The 20,279-nt window shown below is 47.4% G+C and overlaps 3 protein-coding genes across 3 annotated transcripts; 2 read left to right on the forward strand and 1 right to left on the reverse strand.

Moving 5' to 3' along the window:
• Positions 1–564: 564 nt before the first annotated feature.
• On the reverse strand, positions 565–2,097 carry LOC130198525 (zinc finger protein 316-like). Its single transcript, XM_056421717.1, has 2 exons — positions 1,806–2,097; positions 565–1,403 (listed from the first exon to the last, which is right to left on the reverse strand). The coding sequence occupies exons 1-2, from the start codon at positions 2,026–2,028 to the stop codon at positions 565–567; spliced, it is 1,062 nt and encodes a 353-aa protein (XP_056277692.1). The 5' UTR covers positions 2,029–2,097.
• Positions 2,098–2,656: 559 nt separating this feature from the next.
• On the forward strand, positions 2,657–13,385 carry LOC130198535 (uncharacterized). Its single transcript, XM_056421728.1, has 4 exons — positions 2,657–2,663; positions 2,756–2,812; positions 3,031–4,775; positions 13,302–13,385. Exons 1-3 carry the CDS (start codon positions 2,657–2,659, stop codon positions 3,978–3,980), a joined length of 1,014 nt encoding a protein of 337 aa, XP_056277703.1. The 3' UTR covers positions 3,981–4,775; positions 13,302–13,385.
• Positions 13,386–13,544: 159 nt separating this feature from the next.
• Positions 13,545–19,596, forward strand: LOC130191328 (uncharacterized). The gene is made up of 6 exons (XM_056411025.1): positions 13,545–13,750; positions 18,376–18,521; positions 18,819–18,883; positions 19,060–19,224; positions 19,306–19,410; positions 19,491–19,596. The coding sequence occupies exons 1-6, from the start codon at positions 13,634–13,636 to the stop codon at positions 19,538–19,540; spliced, it is 648 nt and encodes a 215-aa protein (XP_056267000.1). The 5' UTR covers positions 13,545–13,633; the 3' UTR covers positions 19,541–19,596.
• The last annotated feature ends 683 nt before the right edge of the window (positions 19,597–20,279 follow it).

A 20,279-nucleotide genomic window follows, 5' to 3' on the forward strand; every position in this document is an offset into this window, starting at 1 on the left:
GAGCCTCATTGAATAGAGCTGAGATTGTTCTGGAATGTTTGATGTATAACACGTGGGTATGTGTCACATGCAAACGCATTTAAAAGGTGAATTTACATTTTTCAAGGCCACTGGTTCTGCTGTTCAGTGTTAAAGATGACAGGACCAATGGGGTCTCAATATACACCTTGTTTTACTAATCTGGATGTTTCACTGAAGAAACAATTTATCATCCACGATATTAAATACCTTGCTGGCACTGTATATGTAGGAGCCTCTTTGAAAACACAGCTCTGTGTGAAGTTTTGTCTTTAAAAAGAATGAACTTTTAACTTTTAATTGCGATTAATGAATTTCAAAATGTGCGATTAATTAGTTAATTTTTTTTAATCGATTGACAGCCCTAATTTAAATATAATGTTAAAGTTGTTCTAACACGATATAAAAGTGGGCCCAGTAACATGTATAAACATACCGAGTTCATGTGTTTCAATACAAACTTTAAATAATACAGGTTCATGTTTTTATTTTAAACATGTCCAGTGAGCAGGGCGTCCGGCTGCTGCCTGATCACAAACAACGACGTCAACCGTCAACCGCATGATAGTCATGATACAAGTCAATGTGCGTCCCCTGGCCGCCGGCGTGCGGCCCCTGGATACTGGCGTGCGGCTCCAGTGTGCCGGCGTGCGGCCCCTGGATACTGGCGTGCGGCTCCAGTGTGCCGGCGTGCGGCCCCTGGATACCGGCGTGCGGCTCCAGTGTGCCCTGGATACTGGCGTGCGGCTCCAGTGTGCCGGCGTGCGGCCCCTGGATACCGGCGGCGTGCGGCCCCAGTGTGCCGGCGTGCGGCCCCTGGATACCGGTGGCGTGCGGCCCCAGTGTGCCGGCGTGCGTCCTCAGGTGCACCGTCAGGTTGCCCTTCTCCACGAAGCCGCGGCCGCAGTGCGCGCAGGCGAACGGCTTCTCGCCCGTGTGGCTGCGGACGTGCCTCACCAGCGTGGCTCGCCGGCCGAAGCTCTTTCCGCAGACGGTGCAGCCGTGCGGCCGCTCGCCGGAGTGGATCCTCATGTGCGTCCTCAGGTTCCCCCGCAGGGTGAAGCTCCGCCCGCAGACGCCGCAGCGGAACGGCGCCTCCTCGTGGCCCCTGAGGCGACGCCTCGGGTTCTCCGGCTGTTTGCCCCACAGGCCGCAGGCTCTCGGGGGCGCGGCGGCGTGCGCCAGCAGGAAGCGCCTCGACGGGAACGACTCGCCGCAAACCCTGCAGCCGAATGGCCCCGGGGGCCCGGCCCGGCGGGCTCCTCCTCCCGCCCCCTCGGGCTCCAGAGGTCCGGTCGCTCTCCAGTCGTCTCCGCTGTCGGAGGACTCGGCCGGGTCTGCGGCGCCGTTGGGTTCTGACTTGATCTCCCAGTCCTGCAGACGCTCTGCAGGACGATAAGGAAACGCAGAAAGTAAAAACAACAATATAATAGATGTATTATGCAACTGTTGTAACTAGTTAAGACGTGTAACACATAAAAAAACATTAAACGTTGAAAATTAAATATTCAACTAATAATAATTTAAAATGTAATATTAAATATCAGACATTAAATATTGAACATTAAATATAACATTAAATATAATTTGTTTATATTAAACATTAAACAAACATAATAATTAAACATTAAATAGTTAACATTACATAATAAATATTAAACATTAAATATAGAACATTCATTATTAAACATTAAATATCAAATAATATTTATTAAATAAACATTAAATAATATGAAACATTAAATAATCAACATTAATATCAGTCCATATTAAAATCAGGGCTGTACCCGCGCTGCGGCTCCTCGCGCGCTCCTCCGCCTTCAGGCCGTCCAGCTGTCGCCGCTGCAGGTCGATCTGGTCCCGGTACCGGGCCACGGTCCTCCCGAACTCCCCGAGGATGTCGTCCACCGCCGCCGCCAGCCGCTGGTGCAGGACCCCCCTCAGGGTCTCCATCTCGCTGCTCAGGGTCTCCATCTCCCCCGCGGGGGACCGCGCGCGCTGGGCCGACATGTCCGGTCGAGAGAAAGAGCTTTCGAAGTGTTTGTGTTTAGAAGAAGAAGGAAGCTTCCGCGAACACAATACGGCTGAGGTCCGGCTAAGAATGATGTCGTAAAGAAACAATGTCTGACAATCAACGGTTCCGGGGGGACAAACGGTTACCGATTTTATATTTTTGACCACTGTTAAAAAAAAAATACTTTATGCACTGCGATGTTGTTTAACTTGCAGCAAATATAATTAATGCCGTAGTTCTCCTGTGAATATAATCAGGTAGAAAACATTGTTTAGTAGCTTAACATTAGTTTTGAGTATTTATGTAAAAATATTGATACAATTGATATATATTTTAAATATACTATTTAAAAATACCCTCCTACGAGTAAAAACATGGAGTTCAAAACCACACCTCAGTAGTTCGTTATATTTCATTAAGTAAATACAAAGGTAATTGCTATATATAAACCTGTGATAGCCAATGGAGCGAGTTTTATTTTGAAGGTTAGCCGCGCGACCGGAAGTCCTTGATCACTCTGGACAAGATGGCGTCTTGAGTCCGCGCCGTCGCTCCCGTTTAACGCCTCGCTGTCCTCTCGCTCCACAGGATGAGTTTTAAAATGTCTAAAGTCCAAATGCTGAGATGTTTCGTCAACCAGCGACTCACTGCGGCTGTGCAGGAGATATGTGGGCTGTTTGAAAGAACGATAGCAGAGTACGAGGAGGAACTGTGTGCTTCTAGAGAGGAGAACGAGCGACACCGGGGGCAGGACGCGGAGACCAGGACCTCTAGAAACCGGTACGGAAAGGTTTTCTGTTGCTCTATAACATGAGGTCATGTGACGTGGTGGAGCTCCTCTATAACATGAGGTCATGTGACGTGGTGGAGCTCCTCTATAACATGAGGTCATGTGACGTGGTGGAGTTCCTCTACAGACAGGAAGTCATGTGATGACGACTTCCTGTCGGACAACAAACATCCGTCATCGAAGAGTTTGAGGGTTCTGTGTTTTTCAGGGTTCCCTGCAGACCTCAAGAGGTTTACGGTTGTTCAAGAAGAGGTTCTCCCTGAGCAGCAGGTCTGGAGCACCAGTCTGGACCAGGAGGACCCAGAGCCCCCTCATGTCAAAGAGGACCAGGAGGACCCAGAGCCCCCTCACATTAAAGAGGACCAGGAGGACCCAGAGCCCCATCACATCAAAGAGGACCAGGAGGACCCAGAGCCCCATCACATCAAAGAGGACCAGGAGGACCCAGAGCCCCCTCATGTCAAAGAGGACCAGGAGGACCCAGAGCCCCCTCATGTCAAAGAGGACCAGGAGGACCCAGAGCCCCCTCATGTCAAAGAGGACCAGGAGGACCCAGAGCCCCCTCATGTCAAAGAGGACCAGGAGGACCCAGAGCCCCCTCATGTCAAAGAGGACCAGGAGGACCCAGAGCCCCCTCATGTCAAAGAGGACCAGGAGGACCCAGAGCCCCCTCATGTCAAAGAGGACCAGGAGGACCCAGAGCCCCCCCACATCAAAGAGGACCAGGAGGACCCAGAGCCCCCTCATGTCAAAGAGGAGCAGGAGGACCCAGAGCCCCCCCACATTAAAGAGGACCAGGAGGACCCAGAGCCTCCACACATTAAAGAGGACCAGGAGGACCCAGAGCCCCCTCATGTCAAAGAGGACCAGGAGGACCCAGAGCCCCCTCATGTCAAAGAGGACCAGGAGGACCCAGAGCCCCCTCATGTCAAAGAGGACCAGGAGGACCCAGAGCCCCCTCATGTCAAAGAGGACCAGGAGGACCCAGAGCCCCCTCATGTCAAAGAGGACCAGGAGGACCCAGAGCCCCCTCATGTCAAAGAGGACCAGGAGGACCCAGAGCCCCTCATGTCAAAGAGGACCTCTGGACCAATCAGGAGGGAGCGCAGCTTCAAGGTCTGGAGGAGGCTGGTATCAGGTTCTCATTCACTCCTGTGAAGAGTGAAGATGATGAAGAGGAAGCTCAGTCCTCTTATCTTCATCAAAGACTAACTGAACACATGGAAACAGAAGCTGCTGTAGAGGACTGTGGAGGACCAGAACCAGACAGGAAGTCAGGACCACATCGACCTCCAGGACCAGATAAAAGGTCTCACTCCTCTGAGACTGGAGACAGTGATGATGGTCTGAAGCTCTGCTGGGGAACCGGGTCCGGTAACAGAACCTCCAGCTGCTCCGAGGAGAACATCAGGAGCCGAGACGGAACCTTCACCTGCCAGTTTTGCGGTAAAACATTTTCAAAGTCCTCAAATTTGACGCGTCACCTGAGGGTTCACACGGGGGAGAAACCCTTCAGCTGCTCCGTCTGCACCACCAGCTTCTCCCTGCGCAGCACCTTGGTGCACCACATGAGGGTCCACAACGGGGAGAAACCCCTCGGCTGCTCCGTCTGTGGCAGGAGGTTCTCAAAAAAGACCAACCTGACCGCGCACGTGGTGGTCCACACGGAGGAGAGACCCTTCAGGTGCAGCGTCTGTGACAAGAGGTTCACGTGGTCCTCGCAGGTCAAGAACCACAAGTGTAGGAGCCAGAGCTTCGGCTTCCAGGACTGAGCTCACACAGCGGGTACTGGCTGCCCCCGGTGGTGGACTTCTGAACTGCCATGCAAGAATAGTCACGGGATGGAGACTGAGGAACTCCCTTCAACCACAGGACCTTTCTTCAGGGACGAGGAATGTTTTTGAGGGACTCGTGTTTCGATATCAGGGTTTCCTGCTTCAGTGCTTTATGAAGGTAGAAACCTTGAAACTGATTGACACACACACACAGTACCTCACCTTGTGTATTAAAAAGAAGCCAAAGCTCCCTGTGGTGAAGCTGCATTCTCCCTCCTGACCACCAGGGGGCGACTCCGCCGGTTGTATAGAAGTCTATGCTTCATGTGTTAAAGCTGCTGTGACTGTGACATGACCAACAAGCAGTGGCGGCTGGTGACATTTCCTTGGGGGGGCAGTTGGGCGACGCGGTTTAAATATCACTGAACAATGAGAAAGAGGTTGTGAGTAGAATATAGTAGAACACAAAGCTTTATTTAAAGAACACAGCATGCTCAACACGGTCCAACAACAACTAAACACACTGTGACTTTAGAGGCTCAGAGCAGCTTTAAGGAACATGGGGGGCGGGGCTTCAGACACATGGGGGGCGGGGCTTCAGAGGGTCACACAATAGAAGAGGTTCAGAGTAGAGTCAGAGAGATCACATGTTACATGGGGACAGAGTAGAGTCAGAGATCACATGTTACATGGGGGACAGAGTAGAGTCAGAGAGATCACATGTTACATGGGGGACAGAGTAGAGTCAGAGATCACATGTTACATGGGGACAGAGTAGAGTCAGAGATCACATGTTACATGGGGACAGAGTAGAGTCAGAGATCACATGTTACATGGGGACAGAGTAGAGTTAGAGAGATCACATGTTACATGGGGACAGAGTAGAGTCAGAGATCACATGTTACATGGGGACAGAGTAGAGTCAGAGATCACATGTTACATGGGGACAGAGTAGAGTCAGAGAGATCACATGTTACATGGGGACAGAGTAGAGTCAGAGAGATCACATGTTACATGGGGACAGAGTAGAGCCAGAGATCACATGTTACATGGGGACAGAGTAGAGTCAGAGATCACATGTTACATGGGGACAGAGTAGAGTCAGAGAGATCACATGTTACATGGGGACAGAGTAGAGTCAGAGAGATCACATGTTACATGGGGACAGAGTAGAGTCAGAGAGATCACATGTTACATGGGGACAGAGTAGAGCCAGAGAGATCACATGTTACATGGGGACAGAGTAGAGTCAGAGATCACATGTTACATGGGGGACAGAGTAGAGTCAGAGATCACATGTTACATGGGGACAGAGTAGAGTCAGAGATCACATGTTACATGGGGACAGAGTAGAGTCAGAGATCACATGTTACATGGGGACAGAGTAGAGCCAGAGATCACATGTTACATGGGGACAGAGTAGAGTCAGAGATCACATGTTACATGGGGGACAGAGTAGAGTCAGAGATCACATGTTACATGGGGACAGAGTAGAGCCAGAGATCACATGTTACATGGGGACAGAGTAGAGTCAGAGATCACATGTTACATGGGGACAGAGTAGAGTCAGAGATCACATGTTACATGGGGACAGAGTAGAGTCAGAGATCACATGTTACATGGGGACAGAGTAGAGTCAGAGATCACATGTTACATGGGGACAGAGTAGAGTCAGAGATCACATGTTCCATGGGGACAGAGTAGAGTCAGAGATCACATGTTCCATGGGGACAGAGTAGAGTCAGAGAGATCACATGTTACATGGGGACAGAGTAGAGTCAGAGATCACATGTTACATGGGGACAGAGTAGAGTCAGAGATCACATGTTACATGGGGACAGAGTAGAGTCAGAGATCACATGTTACATGGGGACAGAGTAGAGTCAGAGAGATCACATGTTACATGGGGACAGAGTAGAGTCAGAGATCACATGTTACATGGGGACAGAGTAGAGTCAGAGATCACATGTTACATGGGGACAGAGTAGAGTCAGAGATCACATGTTACATGGGGACAGAGTAGAGTCAGAGATCACATGTTACATGGGGACAGAGTAGAGTCAGAGATCACATGTTACATGGGGGACAGAGTAGAGTCAGAGATCACATGTTACATGGGGACAGAGTAGAGCCAGAGATCACATGTTACATGGGGACAGAGTAGAGTCAGAGATCACATGTTACATGGGGACAGAGTAGAGTCAGAGATCACATGTTACATGGGGACAGAGTAGAGCCAGAGATCACATGTTACATGGGGACAGAGTAGAGTCAGAGATCACATGTTACATGGGGACAGAGTAGAGTCAGAGATCACATGTTACATGGGGACAGAGTAGAGTCAGATCACATGTTCCATGGGGACAGAGTAGAGTCAGAGATCACATGTTCCATGGGGACAGAGTAGAGTCAGAGATCACATGTTCCATGGGGACAGAGTAGAGTCAGATCACATGTTCCATGGGGACAGAGTAGAGTCAGAGATCACATGTTCCATGGGGACAGAGTAGAGTCAGATCACATGTTCCATGGGGACAGAGTAGAGTCAGATCACATGTTCCATGGGGACAGAGTAGAGTCAGATCACATGTTCCATGGGGACAGAGTAGAGTCAGATCACATGTTCCATGGGGACAGAGTAGAGTCAGATCACATGTTCCATGGGGACAGAGTAGAGTCAGATCACATGTTCCATGGGGACAGAGTAGAGTCAGATCACATGTTCCATGGGGACAGAGTAGAGTCAGATCACATGTTCCATGGGGACAGAGTAGAGTCAGAGATCACATGTTCCATGGGGACAGAGTAGAGTCAGATCACATGTTCCATGGGGACAGAGTAGAGTCAGATCACATGTTCCATGGGGACAGAGTAGAGTCAGATCACATGTTCCATGGGGACAGAGTAGAGTCAGATCACATGTTCCATGGGGACAGAGTAGAGCCAGAGATCACATGTTCCATGGGGACAGAGTAGAGTCAGAGATCACATGTTCCATGGGGACAGAGTAGAGTCAGATCACATGTTCCATGGGGACAGAGTAGAGTCAGATCACATGTTCCATGGGGACAGAGTAGAGTCAGATCACATGTTCCATGGGGACAGAGTAGAGTCAGAGATCACATGTTCCATGGGGACAGAGTAGAGTCAGATCACATGTTCCATGGGGACAGAGTAGAGTCAGAGATCACATGTTACATGGGGACAGAGTAGAGTCAGATCACATGTTCCATGGGGACAGAGTAGAGTCAGAGATCACATGTTCCATGGGGACAGAGTAGAGTCAGATCACATGTTCCATGGGGACAGAGTAGAGTCAGATCACATGTTCCATGGGGACAGAGTAGAGTCAGATCACATGTTCCATGGGGACAGAGGATCACATGTTACATGGGGACAGAGGGGACAGAGTAGAGTCAGATCACATGTTCCATGGGGACAGAGTAGAGTCAGATCACATGTTCCATGGGGACAGAGTAGAGTCAGATCACATGTTCCATGGGGACAGAGTAGAGTCAGATCACATGTTCCATGGGGACAGAGTAGAGTCAGATCACATGTTCCATGGGGACAGAGTAGAGCCAGATCACATGTTCCATGGGGACAGAGTAGAGTCAGATCACATGTTACATGGGGACAGAGTAGAGTCAGATCACATGTTACATGGGGACAGAGTAGAGTCAGATCACATGTTCCATGGGGAGAGTAGAGTCAGATCACATGTTCCATGGGGACAGAGTAGAGTCAGATCACATGTTCCATGGGGACAGAGTAGAGTCAGATCACATGTTACATGGGGACAGAGTAGAGTCAGATCACATGTTCCATGGGGACAGAGTAGAGTCAGATCACATGTTCCATGGGGACAGAGTAGAGTCAGATCACATGTTCCATGGGGACAGAGTAGAGTCAGATCACATGTTCCATGGGGACAGAGTAGAGTCAGAGATCACATGTTCCATGGGGACAGAGTAGAGTCAGATCACATGTTCCATGGGGACAGAGTAGAGTCAGATCACATGTTCCATGGGGACAGAGTAGAGTCAGATCACATGTTCCATGGGGACAGAGTAGAGTCAGATCACATGTTCCATGGGGACAGAGTAGAGTCAGATCACATGTTCCATGGGGACAGAGTAGAGTCAGATCACATGTTCCATGGGGACAGAGCCTCTCCTGTAGAGTCGCTCCTCTCTCTAAAGTCTCCATAACTCTCTGGTTAAAGTCATCATGTCTGTAATCAGCCTCCATCATTCTGAGGGAATGTGTCTGTTTCACAACTTCTTCCTTGTGTTTCGATGCCAGTTCGGTCTGAGACAGGGTTAGCTTCATGCTGTTAGCTCGTTAGCTTCATGCTGTTAGCTCCATGCTGTTAGCTAGATGCTGCGTTAACATTCGTGCTTTACACTTGTCTGCAGCTCTTTAGGCCCCTCCCCCCGTTGTAGTCCAGAGAGTTTCAGTCCCTTTGGAACAACAGACAGGAGAAACTAAACAGCATTACTCACTGAGCTCCGTTAGCTCACAGCTCCGTTAGCTAACAGCTCCGTTAGCTACCTGCTCCCGTAGCTCCGTGGAGCTTTCTGGGCTGAGGGAACGATACCGGTCTCTGATTGGCTGAATAGTCCAGTCACGTGAAATAAGAAACGATGTCATTGGCCAGGGCACATTTTTGCGCCCGAAGATTCACGTTTCATCCTCCAATGAGAAGCCGTCCTTGCCGAAATGACCGTGAAATGTTTGCTCGCTGCCGCACACACACGTTGGGCCGGCGCCCGTAAAGGGCGACTATGGGTGAGTGGGTAGCAGGTCCGTCTTTCAATCAGGGGGTTGGAGGTTCAATCCCCGCCCTAGTCGATGTGTCCTTGAGCAAGACTCTTGACCCTGAGTTGCTCCCTGTAGCTGCGTCTACAGTGAATGAATGTAACAGGACTGTAAGTCGCTTTGGATAAAAGCGTCAGCCAAATGACATGTAATGTAATGTAAAAAGGGGGCGGGGCTTCTCTCCGTGAGGATGAGTGGCGATATATTATTTATGTCACATTTAACTTAAGTGCATACCTGCATACTTGTCACCTTTCGGTGAAATTCACCATTTTGAACTCAAAATAGGTCATCCACGTGAATCGTGGAGATCCGAAGAGTTTTTGTTTTTGGGGGGGGGGGGTCACCTGGCCCGCTGCCGTTGAGATTGCAGTGAGACGCGGAGAGAAGTGTGAAGTGGTGCTCTTCTTCGCAATAAAACATCTTTGATAGGGCGTGTCGAGTCTCGGCCAATCAGCGTTCAGATGTCGACAGCGTTTGGGAAGTTAGGTTAGCTTGAATGTTAGTCCACCACATCTGCTGCTGTCACGCTGCACGGTGAAGCGATGCTAACAAAGTACCCGTACGTTAAACACGATGTGATTTAGCATATGTTTAGTATCGATACTTCATGAAGAGAGCGATCAGAGCGCACGCGCTGCTCCGTGTCGAGCTGTCTGCGCACACTGCGCTGCGCAGCTCACAGCGAGAGAAGAGGCGGAGCTTAGAGACCGACTTCGGTTTAAAGAATAAAAAGAAGTGAAATGTTTCAGTCTGTAAAGTTGTGTAACTCTCCAGCTGCTCATCCTGATGAACTGTGGATCATCTGGGCAGACTAACGGCCTCATAGTGATCATCAATGCTATGATGGAACCATCTAGTTTCATTCATATCTGGCTGTATTAATACTAATATTACTGTCATTTGTTAAGTGTTGAAAAAGTTGGTAAAAAGTGATCCATACAGATGTTTTATTTATTACTATTATAGATAAATATACCAGTCTCGTATTTATGGGACCATATTGTTTTTATGGTGTTGTATTGAATCCTGGTATCGGGTATCATGATAGTTATGGCAGGTATGTAATATGTATAGAAGTTATAATATGAGTATCGTGACAAACAGGTAGAGACAGAACAGATTCAGGGAAAAGTCCATGAGGACTGTTCAGGCAAAAGGAAGTTGGTTCATGAATGACTTTAACCATATATATATAATCACAATGTATATTTGTGATTACTATCATTATAGGGCTGAGTCAGAGCGGAGGACCTTTTGTTCTTAAACTGCTTATTATCATTATTTAGATTTGTGGTCAGAACAATAAAATGACTAGTTGTGGTTCTAAAAGCTTTGAGGCTTCAAACAACGTTGTCACCTTTTTCACCCCTCATGAGTTTGCAGGTATGGAAGTGGTTGTTGACGGGCTGACGGTCTCCCACACACATTTAGCGCGTCAACACGGTATATTTATTATTAAAATTATTTGGTATATAATGTTTTTTGACAGGATATATTATATATTTTTTTCTTCTTTTTCTTTTCATCTCAAAATTTTAAGAGGGGCGGCGCCCTAGCGCCCTATATGGACGCACTGCCACTGCCAACAAGGTCATGTGACATCATGACCATGAAGTCTTGAGTCTTTAGTTGGTCTTCAGTTTGGGGTCAATGAGGACGTGTTTACGTTCCGCACCTGTGCGTTTAGCAACTTGTAGATACTGACGGCCTCTGACTCGTTCACACAGACCCAGCAGCTCCTCACAGGGGTCCCTCAAGGCTCCGTCTTGGGTCCCCATCTCTTCCTCTCACTACTGGGGTCCCTCAAGGCTCCATCCTGGGTCCCCTCCTCTTCCTCTCACTACTGGGGTCCCTCAAGGCTCCATCCTGGGTCCCCTCTTCCTCTCACTACTGGGGTCCCTCAAGGCTCAGTCATGGGTCCCCTCCTCTTCCTCTCACTACTGGGGTCCCTCTTTATCTCACGACTGGGGTCCCTCAAGGCTCTGTCCTGGGTCCCCTCTTCTTCCTCTCACTACTGGGGTCCCTCAAGGCTCTATCCTGGGTCCCCTCTTCTTCCCCTCACTACTGGGGTCCCTCAAGGCTCTATCCTGGGTCCCCTCTTCTTCCTCTCACTAATGGGGTCCCTCAAGGCTCTATCCTGGGTCCCCTCTTCTTCCCCTCACTACTGGGGTCCCTCAAGGCTCTATCCTGGGTCCCCTCTTCTTCCTCTCACTAATGGGGTCCCTCAAGGCTCTGTCCTGGGTCTTGTTAGACCTTAGTGCTGATAGAGGACTCATCTCTGTACTGGTCTTGTTAGACCTTAGTGCTGATAGAGGACTCATCTCTGTACTGGTCTAGTTAGACCTTAGTCCTGATAGAGGACTCCTCTCTGTACTGGTCTTGTTAGACCTTAGTCCTGATAGAGGACTCATCTCTGTACTGGTCTTGTTAGACCTTAGTGCTGATAGAGGACTCCTCTCTGTACTGGTCTAGTTAGACCTTAGTGCTGATAGAGGACTCCTCTCTGTTCTGGTCTTGTTAGACCTTAGTGCTGATAGAGGACTCCTCTCTGTACTGGTCTAGTTAGACCTTAGTCCTGATAGAGGACTCATCTCTGTACTGGTCTAGTTAGACCTTAGTCCTGATAGAGGACTCATCTCTGTACTGGTCTTGTTAGACCTTAGTGCTGATAGAGGACTCCTCTCTGTCCTGGTCTTGTTAGACCTTAGTGCTGATAGAGGACTCCTCTCTGTACTGGTCTTGTTAGACCTTAGTCCTGATAGAGGACTCCTCTCTGTACTGGTCTTGTTAGACCTTAGTGCTGATAGAGGACTCATCTCTACTGGTCTTGTTAGACCTTAGTGCTGATAGAGGACTCATCTCTGTACTGGTCTTGTTAGACCTTAGTGCTGATAGAGGACTCATCTCTGTACTGGTCTTGTTCGACCTTAGTGCTGATAGAGGACTCATCTCTGTCCTGGTCTTGTTAGACCTTAGTGCTGATAGAGGACTCATCTCTACTGGTCTTGTTAGACCTTAGTGCTGATAGAGGACTAATCTCTGGACTGGTCTTGTTAGACCTTAGTCCTGATAGAGGACTCATCTCTGTACTGGTCTTGTTCGACCTTAGTGCTGATAGAGGACTCATCTCTGTACTGGTCTTGTTCGACCTTAGTCCTGATAGAGGACTCATCTCTGTACTGGTCTTGTTCGACCTTAGTCCTGATAAAGGACTCATCTCTGTACTGGTCTTGTTAGACCTTAGTCCTGATAGAGGACTCATCTCTGTACTGGTCTTGTTAGACCTTAGTGCTGATAGATGACTCCTCTCTGTACTGGTCTTGTTAGACCTTAGTGCTGATAGAGGACTCCTCTCTGTACTGGTCTTGTTAGACCTTAGTGCTGATAGAGGACTCATCTCTGTACTGGTCTAGGTAGACCTTAGTGCTGATAGAGGACTCCTCTCTGTACTGGTCTTGTTAGACCTTAGTCCTGATAGAGGACTCCTCTCTGTACTGGTCTTGTTTGACCTTAGTGCTGATAAGAACTTCTAATATTCATTGGATGTGCTGTAATGCTGTCATATTGTTCATCTGGTCACTTGACATCTATTGTTCTGTTCTCCTGTCTTCAGTTCTCAACTGGACCCGGTTCCCTGAGGCTTGAGGCCGGCAACATATACTCAGTTTATTTCTAAGTGATGTCGGCCAAAGACTATTGAACAAATCGGTGAATGATTAATCCCGTGTCCTTATTAGTCCTACACACAACCTGAAGTTACGGCAAACATTGCATCACTAATTCTGGGGCAAAGCTTTTTAAAACGTAGAATACCGGGGTTAACCGAAGCCCAGTGTCCTTATTAGTCCTACACTTCCGATTATTAATGTTTCTCCAACAGACAACATCGATATTTCTCGAACAGGCTACCATCACAAATTCAGTATTTGTTTTGGAAGCTTGAGGGCAGAGGATCGGACCCCAGCCCACTGTGTGCGGTGCATGAAGGGGCCGTACCCTTTGGAGTGAATCCACAGATGTTATCAAGTCCTTCACCTGATGGACCCTTTGGACCTGTTGGCAAACATGTCTGACCTCATTCTGGAGACGTCCGAGGCTGTGACTTCTGGGGGAAACCGAGCTTCTTAAAAGACTGAGCAGCCGGCTGAGCCTCAGTCATCGCTACCTCTGAGACGAGCAGCTGTCTCCTGAGATCCTCCACAGCTGGACATCATGACTCTGAGGCTCAGCTCTCTTCTCCTGGCCGCCGGGCTGTTGGCGAGCAGCTGGGCTCTGACACCCGAAGAGTGCCGGCCTCTGATGACGCCTTTGTCCCTGGAGCCCTCCACGGTAAGTCTTCATCTGGTCCACGAGGCGTCAGCACGGAAGCACAATTCAGATATTTGGGAAGTTCTTCCTACCCTGTATGGTTCTAGTCCTCTATGGTATAGTGATGTTACCCTGTATGGTTCTAGTCCTCTATGGTATAGTGATGTTACCCTGTATGGTTCTAGTCCTCTATGGTATAGTGATGTTACCCTGTATGGTTCTAGTCCTCTATGGTCTAGTGATGTTACCCTGTATGGTTCTAGTCCTCTAGTGGTATAGTGATGTTACCCTGTATGGTTCTAGTCCTCTATGGTATAGTGATGTTACCCTGTATGGTTCTAGTCCTCTATGGTATAGTGATGTTACCCTGTATGGTTCTAGTCCTCGAGTGGTATAGTGATGTTACCCTGTATGGTTCTAGTCCTCTATGGTATAGTGATGTTACCCTGTATGGTTCTAGTTCTCTATGGTATAGTGATGTTACCCTGTATGGTTATAGTCCTCTATGGTATGGTGATGTTACCCTGTATGGTTCTAGTCCTCTATGGTATAGTGATGTTACCCTGTATGGTTCTAGTCCTCTAGTGGTATAGTGATGTTACCCTGTATGGTTCTAGTCCTCTATGGTATAGTGATGTTACCCTGTATGGTTCTAGTCCTCTATGGTATAGTGATGTTACCCTGTATGGTTCTAGTCCTCTATGGTATAGTGATGTTATGTATGGTTCTAGTCCTCTATGGTATAGTGATGTTACCCTGTATGGTTCTAGTCCTCTAGTGGTATAGTGATGTTACCCTGTATGGTTCTAGTCCTCTATGGTATAGTGATGTTACCCTGTATGGTTCTAGTCCTCTATGGTATAGTGATGTTACCCTGTATGGTTCTAGTCCTCTATGGTATAGTGATGTTACCCTGTATGGTTCTAGTCCTCTATGGTATAGTGATGTTACCCTGTATGGTTCTAGTCCTCTAGTGGTATAGTGATGTTACCCTGTATGGTTCTAGTCCTCTATGGTATAGTGATGTTACCCTGTATGGTTCTAGTCCTCTATGGTATAGTGATGTTACCCTGTATGGTTCTAGTCCTCTATGGTATAGTGATGTTACCCTGTATGGTTCTAGTCCTCTATGGTATAGTGATGTTACCCTGTATGGTTCTAGTCCTCTATGGTATAGTGATGTTACCCTGCATGGTTCTAGTCCTCTATGGTATAGTGATGTTACCCTGTATGGTTCTAGTCCTCTATGGTATAGTGATGTTACCCTGTATGGTTCTAGTCCTCTATGGTATAGTGATGTTACCCTGTATGGTTCTAGTCCTCTATGGTATAGTGATGTTACCCTGTATGGTTCTAGTCCTCTATGGTATAGTGATGTTACCCTGTATGGTTCTAGTCCTCTATGGTATAGTGATGTTACCCTGTATGGTTCTAGTCCTCTATGGTATAGTGATGTTACCCTGCATGGTTCTAGTCCTCTATGGTATAGTGATGTTACCCTGTATGGTTCTAGTCCTCTATGGTATAGTGATGTTACCCTGCATGGTTCTAGTCCTCTATGGTATAGTGATGTTACCCTGTATGGTTCTAGTCCTCTATGGTATAGTGATGTTACCCTGTATGGTTCTAGTCCTCTATGGTATAGTGATGTTACCCTGTATGGTTCTAGTCCTCTATGGTATAGTGATGTTACCCTGTATGGTTCTAGTCCTCTATGGTATAGTGATGTTACCCTGCATGGTTCTAGTCCTCTATGGTATAGTGATGTTACCCTGTATGGTTCTAGTCCTCTATGGTATAGTGATGTTACCCTGTATGGTTCTAGTCCTCTATGGTATAGTGATGTTACCCTGCATGGTTCTAGTCCTCTATGGTATAGTGATGTTACCCTGTATGGTTCTAGTCCTCTATGGTATAGTGATGTTACCCTGTATGGTTCTAGTCCTCTATGGTATAGTGATGTTACCCTGTATGGTTCTAGTCCTCTATGGTATAGTGATGTTACCCTGTATGGTTCTAGTCCTCTATGGTATAGTGATGTTACCCTGTATGGTTCTAGTCCTCTATGGTATAGTGATGTTACCCTGTATGGTTCTAGTCCTCTATGGTATAGTGATGTTACCCTGTATGGTTCTAGTCCTCTATGGTATAGTGATGTTACCCTGTATGGTTCTAGTCCTCTAGTGGTATAGTGATGTTACCCTGTATGGTTCTAGTCCTCTATGGTATAGTGATGTTACCCTGTATGGTTCTAGTCCTCTATGGTATAGTGATGTTACCCTGTATGGTTCTAGTCCTCTATGGTATAGTGATGTTACCCTGTATGGTTCTAGTCCTCTATGGTATAGTGATGTTACCCTGTATGGTTCTAGTCCTCTATGGTATAGTGATGTTACCCTGTATGGTTCTAGTCCTCTAGTGGTATAGTGATGTTACCCTGTATGGTTCTAGTCCTCTATGGTATAGTGATGTTACCCTGTATGGTTCTAGTCCTCTAGTGGTATAGTGATGTTACCCTGTATGGTTCTAGTCCTCTATGGTATAGTGATGTTACCCTGTATGGTTCTAGTCCTCTATGGTATAGTGATGTTACCCTGTATGGTTCTAGTCCTCTATGGTATAGTGATGTTACCCTGCATGGTTCTAGTCCTCTATGGTATAGTGATGTTACCCTGTATGGTTCTAGTCCTCTGGTGGTATAGTGATATTACCCTGCATGGTTCTAGTCCTCTATGGTATAGTGATGTTACCCTGTATGGTTCTAGTCCTCTGGTGGTATAGTGATGTTACCCTGCATGGTTCTAGTCCTCTATGGTATAGTGATGTTACCCTGTATGGTTCTAGTCCTCTATGGTATAGTGATGTTACCCTGCATGGTTCTAGTCCTCTATGGTATAGTGATGTTACCCTGTATGGTTCTAGTCCTCTATGGTATAGTGATGTTACCCTGCATGGTTCTAGTCCTCTATGGTATAGTGATGTTACCCTGTATGGTTCTAGTCCTCTATGGTATAGTGATGTTACCCTGTATGGTTCTAGTCCTCTATGGTATAGTGATGTTACCCTGTATGGTTCTAGTCCTCTATGGTATAGTGATGTTACCCTGTATGGTTCTAGTCCTCTATGGTATAGTGATGTTACCCTGTATGGTTCTAGTCCTCTATGGTATAGTGATGTTACCCTGTATGGTTCTAGTCCTCTATGGTATAGTGATGTTACCCTGCATGGTTCTAGTCCTCTATGGTATAGTGATGTTACCCTGTATGGTTCTAGTCCTCTATGGTATAGTGATGTTACCCTGTATGGTTCTAGTCCTCTATGGTATAGTGATGTTACCCTGTATGGTTCTAGTCCTCTATGGTATAGTGATGTTACCCTGTATGGTTCTAGTCCTCTATGGTATAGTGATGTTACCCTGTATGGTTCTAGTCCTCTATGGTATAGTGATGTTACCCTGTATGGTTCTAGTCCTCTATGGTATAGTGATGTTACCCTGTATGGTTCTAGTCCTCTATGGTATAGTGATGTTACCCTGTATGGTTCTAGTCCTCTATGGTATAGTGATGTTACCCTGTATGGTTCTAGTCCTCTATGGTATAGTGATGTTACCCTGTATGGTTCTAGTCCTCTATGGTATAGTGATGTTACCCTGTATGGTTCTAGTCCTCTATGGTATAGTGATGTTACCCTGTATGGTTCTAGTCCTCTATGGTATAGTGATGTTACCCTGTATGGTTCTAGTCCTCTATGGTATAGTGATGTTACCCTGTATGGTTCTAGTCCTCTATGGTATAGTGATGTTACCCTGTATGGTTCTAGTCCTCTATGGTATAGTGATGTTACCCTGCATGGTTCTAGTCCTCTATGGTATAGTGATGTTACCCTGCATGGTTCTAGTCCTCTATGGTATAGTGATGTTACCCTGTATTGGTTCTAGTCCTCTATGGTATAGTGATGTTACCCTGTATGGTTCTAGTCCTCTATGGTATAGTGATGTTACCCTGTATGGTTCTAGTCCTCTATGGTATAGTGATGTTACCCTGTATGGTTCTAGTCCTCTATGGTATAGTGATGTTACCCTGTATGGTTCTAGTCCTCTATGGTATAGTGATGTTACCCTGTATGGTTCTAGTCCTCTATGGTATAGTGATGTTACCCTGTATGGTTCTAGTCCTCTAGTGGTATAGTGATGTTACCCTGTATTGGTTCTAGTCCTCTATGGTATAGTGATGTTACCCTGTATGGTTCTAGTCCTCTATGGTATAGTGATGTTACCCTGTATGGTTCTCGTCCTCTATGGTATTGTGATGTTACCCTGTATGGTTCTAGTCCTCTATGGTATAGTGATGTTACCCTGTATGGTTCTAGTCCTCTATGGTATAGTGATGTTACCCTGTATGGTTCTCGTCCTCTATGGTATAGTGATGTTACCCTGTATGGTTCTAGTCCTCTATGGTATAGTGATGTTACCCTGTTTGGTTCTAGTCCTCTATGGTATAGTGATGTTACCCTGTTTGGTTCTAGTCCTCTATGGTATAGTGATGTTACCCTGTTTGGTTCTAGTCCTCTATGGTATAGTGATGTTACCCTGTATGGTATTGAATGATGTGTCTGTTGCCACTAACTGACTTCCTGTCTGTGTGCAGCTGTACGGCAGGTTTAACTTCCTCTCTGGTTACACTGATAATGAAGTCTACAACAACATCCTGATGTTCACTGAAAGCTACTGGATGGACGGGCACCCCTCCCCCTCCAGCCCCGACACCGTTGCTGCGACGACATACAGCAAGTTGTGAGTTGTTAACGACGTACAAATACACAACAGAATCAACTCTGGACGTTATAGATAATCAAAATACACGTTGAAATTGTTACCATTAAAATGTTTTCACCTTTTGAAGGACGCCCTAAAGGGCACTTTAGTCTGTTTTATCCACTGGAAGGACACCCTAAACCCGACAGAGCTTTCCAACGGATCCCTCGGTGTTCCTCAGTGGGAGGAATCTTAACTTTACAAGCAAACATGGAGGAGAAGTTTTACATGATGTCAGAAGATGAACTCAACTCTTCCTCTTTTCTCTTTTCTCAGAAATGGAACATGTATGTCTTTAAGGTCCAACTTTACTATTGACGGCAATACTGGATCAACGTCCAGTAAGTTCTAATATTAATGTGACCTGATCAGCACCACGCTGGAGCTTCTAAATCGTTGTGTTAGTTCTGTCAGAGAATCCAGCGGAGAGATCGTGTTTCTGATTATTAAAAGCTGCTTCACACTCATCGTCCTGCTGACTTCAGCTGCTTCTAAAGTTTCATCTCACGTTCCTCAGTTGCCAACATGACGTCGGTGTTCCACCTGCTGCCGTCCTGCGACGGCTGTCTGCTCATGAACATCAACAGCACCGGCACCAACCTGGACAAGTTCCTCACCGAGATGAACTTCAAGAACAACGTCACAGCGGAGAAGATCAACGTCCATGCTCTTTATCTGATGTGTAAGAAGTCTGAGAGGAAACATGTCGACTTAAACTCAAACACATTTCATATCTGAAGCATTCATCCTGTGTTGTCTCCAGCTAGAGGAACGACCTTGAAGGACTCTGACATGGAAGACTTCAGGAAGCAGGCGAGCTGCTTCGGCTTCAACAGAGAACCAGACTTCATCCAGGACCCCAAGAACGGTGCTTCACCTTCAGACCATTCAACGGTGACAAGAAGTGACGACAGAGGAACTCATTTCTTTTTGTCTTTCTCCCTGCAGATTTCTGTCCTGAAGGTGAGGGGCGTATGCTATTTGAGAAATCTGCATAATGTTCATGGATGTTTCAAACTAAAACTGAGTAAAGAGACAAAAAGTGACAAAAAGATTTAAAGTGTGGCTTGTTTTTATTCATAATCTAATACAATGACTGGAGGTGTGTGGGGGAGTGGCTCGGGGACAGGTGCCACAAATGGGCCTAATTGGCCCCAGATGTGGGGCATCTGTGTGATTAGCCCTCAGCTACATAAGCTGGAGGGGAGATGGAGGGAGGGGAGGAGTGAGCAGAGCACAGTCTGCTGAAATAAAGCATATTACGTACTACCACCTCGCTGTTGGCGAATCCTTCTGGTGCTTTGGGGGGGGACCCTACGGGTGACGGCAACGAATCCTGTCGCACTGGAGCCCAACGTGGGGCCACCTGGATTGAAGAAGCAGATGGAAAGAGGAGCAACAGCCAGAGGAGACGTTCATCCGGTAGGTTAGATGCTGTGGTGGGTCGCAGTGATGAGGCGGGACCAGGCGGAGGCTAACCGCCAGCTCCTGGAGGCGCTCCAGGACCAGTCTGGAGGCAGACCTACGCCCTCGAGCAGCTGGCGCTGCTCCCTGATCCCGGGTCCCGTCGCCGGCTCCAGTTCCCCCGGGTCCCGTTGGCATACTGGCCGGTCCCAGTTCCCAGTTCCCCGTCCCGAATGGCTCCAGCTCCTCGTCCCCTTTGCCGTCCCGGCCGACCCCAGAGCCCCCTCCTCCACTCCCGTTCTCATGGGGGGGAGTGGGAGTAGCTTGTCCTGA

This window comes from Pseudoliparis swirei, chromosome 1 (genome assembly GCF_029220125.1).
Source record: "Pseudoliparis swirei isolate HS2019 ecotype Mariana Trench chromosome 1, NWPU_hadal_v1, whole genome shotgun sequence".
NCBI lineage: Eukaryota > Metazoa > Chordata > Actinopteri > Perciformes > Liparidae > Pseudoliparis > Pseudoliparis swirei.

What these genes read in the sequence shown, in the direction of transcription:
- LOC130198525 (XM_056421717.1), bottom strand. Translation starts at nt 2,028, where the DNA reads ATGTCGGCCCAGCGCGCGCGGTCCCCCGCGGGGGAGATGGAGACCCTG. An exon ending in CGCGAGGAGCCGCAGCGCGG is followed by an intron (nt 1,404 to 1,805) that starts GTACAGCCCTGA and finishes ATCGTCCTGCAG; the next exon opens with AGCGTCTGCAGGACTGGGAG.
- LOC130198535 (XM_056421728.1), top strand. An exon ending in ACCAGGACCTCTAGAAACCG is followed by an intron (nt 2,813 to 3,030) that starts GTACGGAAAGGT and finishes TGTGTTTTTCAG; the next exon opens with GGTTCCCTGCAGACCTCAAG.
- LOC130191328 (XM_056411025.1), top strand. Translation starts at nt 13,634, where the DNA reads ATGACTCTGAGGCTCAGCTCTCTTCTCCTGGCCGCCGGGCTGTTGGCG. An exon ending in TGTCCCTGGAGCCCTCCACG is followed by an intron (nt 13,751 to 18,375) that starts GTAAGTCTTCAT and finishes GTCTGTGTGCAG; the next exon opens with CTGTACGGCAGGTTTAACTT. An exon ending in CAATACTGGATCAACGTCCA is followed by an intron (nt 18,884 to 19,059) that starts GTAAGTTCTAAT and finishes CACGTTCCTCAG; the next exon opens with TTGCCAACATGACGTCGGTG.